Source organism: Danio rerio, chromosome 16 (assembly GCF_052040795.2).
Source record: "Danio rerio strain M-AB ecotype USA chromosome 16, GRCz13ab, whole genome shotgun sequence".
Lineage (NCBI taxonomy): Eukaryota > Metazoa > Chordata > Actinopteri > Cypriniformes > Danionidae > Danio > Danio rerio.
In genome coordinates, this window is record NC_141036.1 from 12,420,153 (window position 1) to 12,434,129 (window position 13,977).

Here is a 13,977-nt window from a genome sequence, read left to right on the forward strand (position 1 = left end):
ATATAAATCTTAAAGTATAAAATGTTACACACACAACCAATGAAGTATAAAAACCTGGTTGCCAAAATGTAACATTGTTGCTATATTTATATAATTAGCAATAATGTACGTTATTCAAATACAGTATTTTACTGTGCTCTTGGTAATATTTCAAATAATTATATTATTGTTTTACTGTATTTGTAATCAAATAAATGAAAACATAAGAGTCTGATAAAGAACAAAACTAAGTTTTAAAACTAAAATGTTTTTTCAGTATTCTTTGATTAATTAAAGTAATAAAGTACTTAAAGTATTCTTAAACTAATTGTTTGCATCTTAATACAAATGTAATAATAACAGTTTTATGAAAATTATTTTAAATACATGATTTTAATTAGCATAATAATTAATATTCTTATTTTAATGATAACCTTGTATTTTATGAATATTACAGTAAAAGTAATTATTACAGTAACGTATTGATACAGTAAAAGTATTTACCGATCCAGCCTGGTTTGCAGGAAGGTTTGACAGTGACTATGACCTGAGCATCAGCCTGAGCTCGATTCTTCCCACAGTCAAATGCTGTGACCCAGAAACTGTGCACACGCTGCCGTTTGGAGTCCAGTGGTTCCGTGTTCTTTATGTTCCCTGAATGTGTAAGAGATACACAGAGGTTTATTTGATATAAAAAATAAGCACAGACCACATTAAAACTCATAAAAGTCAAAAGCCTTTGGTGAAGAACAGACTTGGATCAGAGATATAATAGGACAGATTGAACACTATCAGGGACACCGAGCATATGATGAAGAAATGAAGAAAGCAAAAGCAGCTCGAAATGAGAAATGAGAGCAAAAACAAACAAAGCAATAAAATAGTCGACAAGGACGTGTGAAAGGCAGGACTGGACTGGAGGAAAGAGAGAGAGAGAGAGAGAAAGAGAGAGAGAGAGAGTAAAAGAACCATATTGAAGTGGCACAATAAATAAAAGGATATTCACCCAGCAGTGTCTGGTTCAGCCTGACCCAAATCACTACAGCAAACCACACACACACAAACACACACACACACGCACACACTACAGCAGAAAAATCTGCAGAGTCATGGCTAAAAGAAGGACCTCGCTCCTCATTACATCTTTCTCTCTTGTTTCAGTTTCTTTCCACCGGGCAGCTCCTTCTTTGTCAGCATTTGTCATGTTACAAAATGTCGGCTATTGATCACCTTTCCCTCCGCCTGTCAATGAGCGTCCTGATCTGGAGTGAATGATTAGGACGGGTGACTATCCATCAGGCCCACCTGAGCTGTTCAGAGCTTGATATTAACACAACACCTCACTCTTGATATTGAGAATTGTTTAAAACCCTAACACTAAATAAATGAATAAAAATAGTAATAAAAAATAAAGATTATTATTCAAAAGGAGGACTGTAATGGTTTTTAATAATATTACCAAGAAGAAGAGAGTGTTGTACAATTTTAAAGCGTAAAATATCAACAGTGTCTTAGGATGCTCTCACACTTGGTTCAACTACCTAGACCAGTGGTGCTCAACCCTGTTCCTGGAGATCGACCTTCCTGCAAAGTTCAGCCCCAATTCTGATCAAACACACCTGAACCAATTAATTAGGACCTGAACAGCACTTGATAATTACAGGCAGGTGTATTTGATATGGGTTGCAACTGAAATCTGCAGGGAGGTCGATCTCCAGGAACAGGGTTGGTCACACCTGACCTAGACCGTACCCAAGTTCAACTGTCCCCCCTTTGCCACCTTCTAGGTTGGTTTGTGTTCATGTTGTCTTTTTTTGTACACTTGCGTCATCGAGCTGCTGTTGTGTGTACGGCTGTAGCTAAGTGACGGTCACGAAAGCAAAGCACCAAAATGGAAAGACGTCCTCACATTGCGGTCATTCTACTTTTACTGAATCTTTTGATTTTGGACAAACAGAAATCGACTCGTGTCTTTCTGCAGCAAAAATATTATAAACGTTTAGAACAGTGTTTCTCAACTGGTGGGTCGCGGGAACATTTTCAGTGGGTCACAGATTGTGTGGTCAAAAGAACAACAAATGTTTAATTTTTAACTTATTTTGCTTATACAAGACTTTTATTTTGAAATGCGTGAGCGACAACTGTACCGATTGACATGTGAAGTTTCATTTAATTATAGCAACAAATATGTTGAAGCGCAAGTACGACCCCGAATATGTAAAGTATGGATTTACATATATTGATAAAAAAAAGACTTAAAACCTCAGGGTGTAGTGATGTGCTCTCCCAAGAGCACTTTAACAAACCAAACATTTGTTGTTTTTACTTTGTAATATTTCTATAATTTGAGACATTTTATTAAATGACAATAACAAAATATTGTTTATTTGTAAGTCTTGGTGATTTTCTTATGATTTATCTGTCCCTTGTAAATGTTAAAAAATAAATATTAATTAATTATAATTCCTAAAATTATATTATAGTTCCTAAAAATTTGGGTCGTGGCTTAATGACCATGTAAAAATGTGGGTCCTATGGCCAAACCAGTTGAGAACCACTGTTCTAGAACATCGCACAGTGTCTGTAGAAGCTGTGTTTGGAAGCTGTTTTCCCTGGCTCAGTCCCGCTTGTCACCAAGGTACAATTCGTGATACACACACACACACACACACACAGACAAATGAATGCTATGAAAATGATAGTTTGTTGTACAGTTGGCAGTTCAGTTCCGTTATTTGGTACGATTGCATTCATACCAAAAGTGAACCAGAGTTTGCACGAACTGTACCCCAGACCTTCTCTTTCAGACAGAAGACACGTTCACACTAGGTTAACGTACCGTGGTCAAACAAACCTGGGTGCTGACCAAAAGGGCTAGCGTGAAAGCCCCATTTAAAATATGCAATTCTCAAAGTAATGCTACTGTCCTTATAATAATATATACAAATATTAAATGAATCGTTCACAACTGAAATGACATTTCTGTCATTGTCTTCTCTTAGGCTTGGTCCAAACCAATACAAGTTTCTTGTTGTCTGTTCTTTAAAACAATGTAACCTAACAAATGATGAGATTTTTTGTCTGGTAATTGAAGTGATTTGGTTTCCTCAAAAATTTTCCTGGCAACACTGTTCAAATTATCAGAGTAAATAAGTTTTCCATTAACCTATGGTTTGTTAAGGCACACAATGTCATATCTGTCATGATCTTTAGTCTTATTTGATTGTGACATCAGGTTACTAAAACTTAATGTCAATTTGCTCTCTAATACCGATGTCTGCTATCATCTACAATTGATGTCATCTGACATTGATAATTGTTTGGTTTTAGGCTGTGTCTTTAACTAACTAAAATCAAACATTATTTTAACGTCATGAAATGACACCTATACAATGTCAAAGTAAAATGTCAATGTCACTTTAATGTCTTAATCTGATATCCATACAATGCCAAAAGCTAACATCATTAACTGTTGATCTTTGGTTGTTTTTATGTTGTGTCGGGAACTAACTAAAATTTATTGTGACGTTGATGTCTGACTTCAAAATGACATGGGTTCTGACGTCAACCAGATGTTTATATACAAATAAAATTCAAAGTTAGCCTGATGTTGGAGATCAACATTAATTTTACTTTTGTGTGATGTTAGGTGGCTGCTGGGAATATTTGGCTGAGATGTAACTATTTTAAAATCTGGAATCTGAAGTTTCAAAATAAAATGTAAATGATAAGAAAATTGCCTTAAAAGTTATCAAGATTAAGTTTTTAGCAATGCATATTACCAATCAGATATTTACAGTATAAATTTTACAAAATCTATTTATGGAACATGGCCTTTATAGGGCTGCACAATACATCTTTTCAACATCGATATCGCAATGTGATCATTCGCAATAGGCATATCGCAAGATATATGCAATGTTGTAGTTTGTGTTTTCGATGCCTGTGATTGTAGAATTATTTTAAACATTCAAGTATAGGACATTGTATCATTTGTGAACTTAACTATGATTCATTTTTTCAAATAAATATTATCATTCAGTTACTGTACTTGAATACACTTTAATTCAAATTAAATTTGATATTTTTCTTGGTTGTACTTAACGATTGTTTTGCATAAAAAAACTAAAAACACATGCAAATACAGAAATGCACTGCAAATAGTAAATAATTGGTGGACCCCAAAAAGTTAATAGATAATTTATTAGATTTTATGGAGATGCAAATAGTAAACATTAATTCATCAATCTCTGACTGAACATGTGCATGAAAATACTCCCAACACATGCAAATACTGAAATGCACTGCACATAACAATGGAAAAGTGTCAGGGGACCGCGATAATGTTATAAGTTGTTTATTCGATTTTATGGAGATGCACTGTAGAATCATCCAAATCGATATAACATTATAAATTTAAGTAGAGAGTCGAGAAAGTAGAGATATAAAGTCATATGGTGAAATTGTATCTATATGCCATTATATATCGCAAAATAAAGTAAAAAATGTTAATGGTAAATTTTTCCACCATGCTGCACTAATTTCAATGATTTTGGAATTAAAGAAAGATCTATAATTTTCTATTACAGTGTGTTTTTTGCTATTGCTAAATTTTTACTCATACAACATAAAATAATATTTGCAATAAATGGTCACTTTGTTTTGATAGTCCGTTTGATAATATTTAATTTACATTGCATTCACATGTCATCTAATTCTCATAAGATTATAAGTAGACTGTTAGGTTGGGGTTAGCGTTGGGGTTAGAGTTAGTGTAAGTTGACATGTACTTGCAAAGTTTCAAAGTTTAGCAGCAGTATCAACATATATTAAACAGACAGTCTACTAATACTCAAATGGACCATTAAAATAAAGTGTTTCCCAGCGAACCTGCACTGTAAAAAAATAAACGTTATTTTACAAGTAATTGTATTTTTTTTAACAGAACTACAACTCCCAGCATGCACCTCGCACACCCCGGTTCCTAATTCTAAATGGTTACACACACAGTCAGAAGATCGGTATGGACTGATTATAAGAACTATAAACTCAGCCACATCATTTCTGAGTCTTAAACTGTTTAGTGAGCGTTACAATGCATTTTTCCTTGCCTTGCCACGTTTGACCCCTTTACTTTGTTATTTTGTTTGCCGCCTTTACGCTTGGGATTATTTGTATGCACCTGTTTGTTCCTGTTTTAACCTATAATTGCAAAATGAATCTTTTAATAAACTGCTATTTGATCCTCAAATTTGTTGTGCAGGCGTCCTCACATGACACTAACCTTGCTTTTGTTGTTAAACGATGAGCAAATGTGTTATTTGTAAAACATAAATAAAAAATTAGATAGATGACAGTTTTGTATTTTCATTTATTCATTCATTTTCTTGTCGGCTTAGTCCCTTTATTAATCCAGGGTTGCCACAGCGGAATGAACCGCCAACTTACCCAGCACGTTTTTACACAGCGGATGCCTTCTTGCTGTGAGGCGACAGCACTACCTACTGCGCCACTGCTTTGCCAGTTTTGTATTTTCTCAAGAAAATAGTGAGTTTAACCTACATATCCTTAAAATATTTATTAAACTACATTATAGTTTATAGTTACATTTACAGTGTTTTATGAAAACAGCAATTATTTGTACCTAAGCTTTTTTTCAATCATTCTTAAATATTTTTTTTTTCTGTTTAAAAGGGATGTTAAAGGTGGAACATTTAATGGAATATTTAGAGATTTCATGCTCAATTACATGAATTAATCTTTATAATTACAATAATAACCTGCATAATTACAATAATTGTCCTTATAATCAGATTAATTAATCCGTATAATTACAGTGATAACCTGTATAATTGTTTACTGTTTTTTTTTTTTAATACAGATTATCTACATTTTTTTATGGTAATGGTAATTTTACGGTAATTTTCTGGCGCCCCTGCTGTCAGAAAATTACCATTTTTTATGTTTTTTTTTTAAATATATTGTGTTTAATAACATTAAACAGTTTTCACTTTTTTTATAGAAACATATAATTATCTTAATTAAAATAAAGTTAAAAACAACCTTATAATATGGTTCTAAATTATTTTTGTAATAATTTAGTCACTCTGCAGAACACAAGCGAAAATGATTTAGAAAAAAAACAAATCAGAACGCTTATTTCCACAGTCTGAAAGACAAATATTTCTCTAATTATTTTCTTATTATGTTCAACAAAAGACAGAAAGTCACACAGGTCTGGGATGGCACAAAGGTAAAAGACACACTTTTCATTCATTTTAATCAGTTTTACTAAAATATGTTGGTAACTTCCACAGAGTGGAGCAAACAGCCTTCACCTTCAGACTTCAGTGAAATAATGTTCTTCACGCATTTTAATAATTTAATTTTTCAATTCAGTTCTTCTTTATTGTGCAGCTAGAGTGAATGCCTCAACCTCACAGCTTTAATCAAATCCTGTATGGAAGCTTCTGGCGAAACCTTTCATTCATCTTAAAAATTAATCTTCAGCCTGGAGATTAAATTGACATTAGTTTAAACGCATCAAACTTTTACAGACTTCATTAAAGCATAGATCAAGTCTAAAAAAAAGTCTGAGTCTAAAAAAGTGAATTTATATCTTATAAAATAATATAATATTCAAAATGTAATATTTATGAATTGCATGATATTATTACTTCACACCAATTATATCCCACAAATGTGCATACATTTATATTAAACATTACATTCTAAAATCTGTATTTTTTTGTGCCCAGTCATTGGAATTGACTTATTTCCATCAGAAAAACATCATATGAAATAAGCACTGTGTATATTATGAATGCTATTAGTTGTAATTCTCACCGTCATTGTCAATGGTGAACGGGACGTTGGGTGTGATGATGTCATAGAAGCAGATCTGGCTGTATTGAGGAGAGCAGTCGGCATCTACAGCTTCCACTCGCACGATACGATCAAACAGACGACCCTCTGGCACTGACGCTTCATACCGGCGCTCCACAAACACAGGAGAAAACTCATTCACGTCATTGACACGAACATGCACGGTGGCCCTAGAGGAAAAAAAAGATTAAGATTGGAATTCAGAAGTCAAAATGTGAAGTCGTAATTGGTGCTGCATGGCCAAATATGCAGAGACTTACTTGTGGGATTTCTTGCTGTTGGTGCCGTCAGGACCTTCACCGCAGTCATACGCCTGGATGGTAAAGCTGTGCTCCTTCTGGCTTTCACAGTCCAGAGGCTCTTTGGATCGAACCAGACCTTCCCCAGTGGAGCGATCCAGCACCACTGCCTCAAACTGCGCAGAACCAGAACCACCTGGTCCATTGTGAACCCTAAACCCACAGATCTCCCCTGAAAGTGAAAAAAGATCGTCTGTCTACATTTGAATGACTACATTTGCCTTTGTTGATATCAAGTCTTGTTGTGCACGTGTTAGCATGGTTAGCAGGCACAACGTGAATGTGCTTGACTGCAGTCCAGATGTATCTCCTATTGAAATATGAGCAACCGATCATCTAAAGCAGGGGTCACCAATCTTGGTCCTGGAGGACCGGTGTCCCTGCAGGGTTTAGCTCCAACTTGCCTCAACACACCTGCCTGGGTGTTTCAAGTATACCTAGCAAGAGCTTGATTAGCTTGTTCAGGGGTGTTTGATTAGGGTTGGAGCTAAAATCTGCAAGACACAAGCCCTTCAGGACCGAGTTTGGTGACCCCTGATCTAAAGGATGTCATGATTGAGCCAAAATTGCTATGACATTAGATTAAATTTGAACTTATTTTTGGTTTTTGCCATGTCTGCCAGTTCAGACATGTTAACAAAAGAAAACATGTAGCTTGTTTTATCAAATGTCTAAGTGTGTTTATGAGATATAATTGGCCCGTTTGAATATACATAACCAGCTAATTCTTTACACGAGCCCACCTCCAAGCAAGCTATGGACTCAGCCCTCCTTGTGTAACAGAGGCCAGCTAGTGTGTGCTGTGCAGGTAAACCTCACTCCTCTGACCTCTAAAGGTGCTCTAGCGACAGACGCTAGAGGCCATGGTCTTTAGCCTCCTTGTTAGAGCAACCGACTCCCTTGCGGAAGGTCGCCGTTTCGATCCCAGCTCAGAGCGGGTTGGGCGGTGTAGGACCGGCGGGGTTACATTGGTGCCGTGACCCGGATGGGAGTGAGGTTTGGGGGGGTGAGTGTAACAGTGGCCAGCTAGTGTGTGCTGTGCAGGTAAACCTCACTCCCTGACCTCTAAAGGTGCTCTAGCGACGGACGCTAGAGGCCATGGTTTTTAGCCTCCTTGTTAGAGCAACCGACTCCCATGCGGAAGGTTGCCAGTTCGATCCCAGCTCGGGGCGGGTTGGGTGGTGTAGGACCGGCGGGGTTACACATGCACCCTTTTCTATAAACAGATGGCAACAAATGTGCTTTTCTCTGCATTTGAACAATGTAGTGATCCTGCAGCCTTTTATGTGGTTGGATATAACTTAGGTGCCCTTTCACAGAATCACAGCTTTACTTTTAACATCGAAAATTAACTAGTTTTATATATGAAGGGAATATCTCAGAAAAAGCATTTTGACCTTGGGGAATACAAAGCTGGACTTGTATCTAAATTGCATTTAAAGGATGCAACTGTTCTTACAATTTGTTTAAAAGATGTAGGTACATTTTTTATGTTTAATTTGCGTTTCATTTGGTTACAGTTAGCAAAGGCCAGATTAAGTCCACTTTAGAATCAAATCATCATGTTTCATAGAGTTTTGTTTGTGAGTGTGGAGGTGTTTGTTTACAAACTAGAACCTGCAGCTGAGAACGTGTTAAATACAATTGACACTGGTGGTGTCACGATCGGGTCTTGAACCTGGGTCTCCACTGAGCCACAGAGGCAGTTGTGTTGGACCCAAACAAAAACACTCCAAGAGGGAATCCAGAAAACAAGGATTCATTAAAAAAAAGGAGAAAAAAAGGTCAACTTAAATTCTTAAAAAATGAGGTAGCAATACAGACAACTTAAGTTCTTCTCAGAATGAGGTATACAAAACATTCTAACAGTATAATAAACACATAAAGCAAACTCTTCGAGGGGAGAAAACAAAATGGACTGTAAGGCAGCCAGCAACAAGGAAAATAAAACAGTCTTACTAGACGTAGCTCAGGAGATCAAGAGACCGCAAAGTAAGTTCACCAGGGATGACTTAAAATCCGAGTGAGGAACGCAGATAAAGTGACAACTTAAATACACAGACTGGAACAAGTCACAGGTGATTAAAAGTAAGTAAACAATACAAACGAGGAAGAACAAAGGCAGAGGGGAAACACAGGGACCTTGGGGGGAATGGAGACAAAGTGCAGGATGGTGACAGGTGGGCTGCAATGTCAAACAATGATAAATTAAATATAGGCTATGATTGTACGTAAAAGGAAGTATGCTTAATTCTCATTCATTCATTTTCTTTTCGGCTTAGTCCTTTTAATAATCTGGGGTCGCCACAGGGGAAAGAACTGCCAACTTATCCAGCATATGTTTTTTTAAGCAGCGGATGCCCTTCCAGCTGCAACCTATCACTGGGAAACCTCAATTGTCAAATGATTAAATAATGAGTGCATTTACATGCAGGATCTTAAGTCAATCATGCTTCATAAGCCAATAATGCATGTGGTCTTCCTCAAATGAGTAAGGTCATAACAGCTTCAGCAGAAATGACAGCTAGATTTCTATGGAGCCAGATCAGTCTAAAAAATAATACACTAACAAATTATAATTCAAACATCCACAACACAATTTACATTTACAAATCCAATTCGTAAGTTCAAAACACAATTCCTAAATCAATAAATCCAATTTGTAAATTCAAAACACGATTCATTAATACGAAAATCCAAATCGTAAATTCAAAGCACAAGTAATGAATACACAAATCCGATTCGTAATTTCAAAACACGATTCGTAAATACAAAATCCAATTCGTAAATTCAAAGCACAATTTATGAATACACAAATCCGATTCGTAATTTCAAAACACGATTCGTAAATATAAAATCCAATTCGTAAATTCAAAACACAATTTATGAATACACAAATCCGATTCGTAATTTCAAAACACGATTCATAAATACAAAATCCAATTTGTAAATTCAAAACACAATTCGTAAATGCACAAATACGATTCGTAAATTTAGAACACAATTTGTAACTATACAAATCTGATTAGTAAATTCAAAATACAATTCAAAAATACACAAATCCAATTGATTTGGCGATAATATTTATGATTTTTACTTATGAATTCACAAGTTGTGTGTTGTATTTATGAATTGTGTTTTGAATTTACAAATTGGATTTTGTAAATGTGATTTGTGTTGTGGATGTATGAATTTTATGTCATAAATATATTATTTTTGAGACTGATATAGCTCCAGATTTTTGGCCCTTACTCTGATTTAAATCTCCGATCTTCATCGATTTGACAACACAAGTGCATGCAAATTGTCACAACAGAAACGCACTGCAAATAGCGCAGATAACAACAAAAATGTGCGGGGGTTCATTTAATGCTAATTGTGCAATTTATAAGATTATTATTAGTGATAAAAATATACATATGGAAACCATGTGTTCTGAAAAAAACTCATGTCTCAGATCTCTGACACACTGGTGACTCTGAACATGTTTTGTTGGGTCCCCCGACACATTTTCATTGTGGTGTGAGCTATTTGAGGCATGTTTCTGTATTTGCATGTGTTGAGAGATTTTGCATTTGTTGTTAAACTGATGAAGATGCTTTCCCAATTTGTTAATATTTTTTTGTACGTGTTTTCTAAACCTGCAGTGTGTTTGAGCTCTCTAGGGACACCGGAGATTTAAGTACATTCAGACTGTGCATTCTGCAACAACAGAACAGGAAATATCTCAGACGATTTTGATTTCCTAAACAAAAGAAGTATAAATATGTTTTCTCATTTCAGGCAGCAGCAAATGAAAGTCAAGAAGCTGCAACAGTCAAAATGCTGCATCTTGAAAGGAAAATAAATTAGCCGTTTAGTTTTTTACAACTCATTTTATATGACAACTAAATATAACATGGTTTATTAATAAAATCTTGTCGTCATCTTTATTTCTATAGTGCTTTTCCAATGTAGAATAGCTTGTGTCAAACCAGCTTAACAAAGATGAAGAAAAGAGAATAAAAAGCCAAAACATTTCAGATGGTGGAACATTCCAGTATATCAGTTAGGAAGCAGAGTTGTGCTAGAATGCTGTTGAGGATCTAGCTAAATTAAAAATGATTACGTTCAGTTTAATAGAAATGTCACTGTTGAATGATAATCCAATGAAGAGCAGCTTCACCAGCTCCAACCAAGCTAGCAAACAGTGACTATGTCTAAATGGACATCAGTAATCAAATTATTTGCTTTAATCTGAATAAGACAATATGATTAAGGTGTTTACGTGAGTTGCTTTTTGAATGTTCCTTTCATGATCCCGTTTTAGATGTTATAGCACATAATTCCATTAACATCATTGCGTCACTGCGCTATCCAGATTTCCTTCTGAGAGTTATGTAATTTCGGGAGTATAATTTTGAATTTGTTGACTTTGACTGCAGTTTGGCACTTTCACCTTCATCCAGGAACATTTCATGCATACCCACCTTGACAAACGAGATATTGGTGGTGAGTATGAACTGCTAGAAGAGTGTTGTTATAATGGAATTTGATACCGCATGCTGTATGAGGAATAAAACTTCAGCATTTTGCAATGCGGATGTCTGCAGTCCTTCTCTGACTTGATAGGTGCAGAGAATAGTGTCGAACAGCCCTGTGGCAAAAATCCTGTCATGAAATGCGACGGTAATATTTTGATGAAGGTGTTTACATGTCTCTATACTGCACTTTAATAATGCGACTAAAATCGGCATAATCCACTTCTTAATCCAATTTCTGTTTGGTTCGATTATGACCATAATCGGCCCCAGGCGAGGCAGTGGCGCAGTAGGTAGTGCTGTCGCCTCACAGCAAGAAGGTCGCTGGGTCGCTGGTTCGAACCTCGGCTCAGTTGGCGTTTCTGTGTGGAGTTTGCATGTTCTCCCTGCCTTCGCGTGGGTTTCCTCTGGGTGCTCCGGTTGCCCCCACAGTCCAAAGACATGCGGTACAGGTGAATTGGGTAGGCTAAATTGTGTGTGTGTGAATGTGTGTGTGGATGTTTCCCAGAGATGGGTTGCGGCTGGAAGGGCATCCGCTGCGTAAAAACTTGCTGGATAAGTTGGCGGCTCATTCTGCTGTGGCGACACTTGGATTGATATAGGGACTAATCCCACAAGAGAATGAATGAATGAATGAATGACCATAATCGGATTAAATTAATAAAAAATTGATGTTTACAACCACACATGCCCACAGACATGTTTTTCCAAAAAAGAACGATATTGCTAGTCACAGTTTGACACAGACGAGTTGATGCCAAACCAGCACTGATGCTGATAGCCTCTGTCCTAGATCTGCGTCATAAAACCAACAAATAGGCTATTGATGATTTAGTGCACAACCAACAAACCAACCTTTTTTCGATTTGGAAAATTACAGTTATTAATAGTTCTTACAAAATATCTAATTTTAAAATAGCCTACATAATCTACAAATCAAACAAATTCAAAGGTTTTCTTGATTTGTTTGCATAATGATAACTCCACACCAAACGGAGGCTTATATTTTATAGCTTATAAAACATGTTTGCAAACGAATGCAACATCATATGTAAACAACAAAATTGTTATGTGCTATAGTAGCCTATTCTCTACAAAAAGTCAACATGAGCCTTGGCATTGTCTTTCATCACACTTAGCGTGTGGACATGAACTACGAGTGAAAGAGGAAATAAAAGCAAACAAGCATAAGATAAAATCAGAAGCTTAAGACATAATCTTTAATCTTTAATGACCTATATTACAAATGTTGACAAAGGCTTGTGATATAAGATTCAGAGCGGAGCATTAATTAAATGCATAGGCCTATTTTTCGTGAAGCTAATGATTTAAGGTAGCCTGCTACTTTTATTTAGCAGAAAAAAAACACATGATGGGGAAAAAAAGGCTGGTTTTTAAAAAGAATTCAGTCAGTGTTTTCATTTTGTAATCTAAATTTGTAATTTAAGGGGAAAATATTTAGAGCAGGCCTATTTATTTTATTATTTTGATTTAGTTTATTCTTTATTTCTATGCTGCTGGAAACACTGCATGTGCATGAATATTTTCTGTTGTTGTTTTGTTGTTAATATGTTCGCATGTTAAAACAAATTTGTATTTTAAAATGCAACATTTAATGTTTCAGACGCAAAATAGATACGTCAATTATTTTTTTTAATCAAATGATAATTTAATATTATACTGACCAGTTAACCCTTAATATTCCGTTAATGCATGGCAGTTGTCTGTTGGCAAAATCAACCAAAATGAGCCTTTGTAATCGGATTAAAATGATTGATTCTTGGTGTCCATGTAAATATACTCAGTGCCAAGCATCCTATTTGTAAATGTAGTTTACTTGTATTACTGAGATACCGGTTTGCATAGAAATCTGGACAACAGGATATTTCACTAAACTAGTCTTTAAAGTTTTTTAGACTTGAGAGCATGTTGGTGTGCATGAATCGCTCATTAGGGGAGAATCTGTCTGTAGAAGATGAAAAAATGCAAATGGAAAATTTTTTTAGAAGAATTAATAAATGACATATTTTAATGCCACCTTTTACAAAACATCCCAGCTTTTCCAGGATTGATTGTTTTATATGTGAGCACAATTTTGCGTGACAACCTTTGTACAGCCTCCTAATTTAAAGAGCCATTTTCGAACCAAATGGAAAAAGCAATATTAATGTGTGAAATGAAGTGAAAAGGGCCGCTGAGTGCTCTTCTGGAAGTAAACACTTGTCCATGTTGAGGAAGTGCTGTCACACATGACACGGCACTGCGAATGTTAGCTCAGCCTGCAGAGGGGGAAC

General features: G+C 35.8%; 1 protein-coding gene across 4 annotated transcripts in view; it reads right to left on the reverse strand.

Moving 5' to 3' along the window:
• The window catches only part of clstn3 (calsyntenin 3), a 65,425-nt gene that overhangs the window by 34,732 nt on the left and 16,716 nt on the right, over positions 1 to 13,977 (reverse strand). For 3 of the 4 annotated variants that reach the window (XM_087285772.1, NM_001423876.2, XM_087285774.1), the window contains 3 exon segments: positions 7,125 to 7,335; positions 6,826 to 7,034; positions 484 to 633 (listed from right to left, as the gene is read on the reverse strand). In XM_087285772.1, coding sequence (XP_087141898.1) covers positions 484 to 633; positions 6,826 to 7,034; positions 7,125 to 7,335 — 570 coding nt within the window. 4 annotated transcript variants of the gene reach the window in all.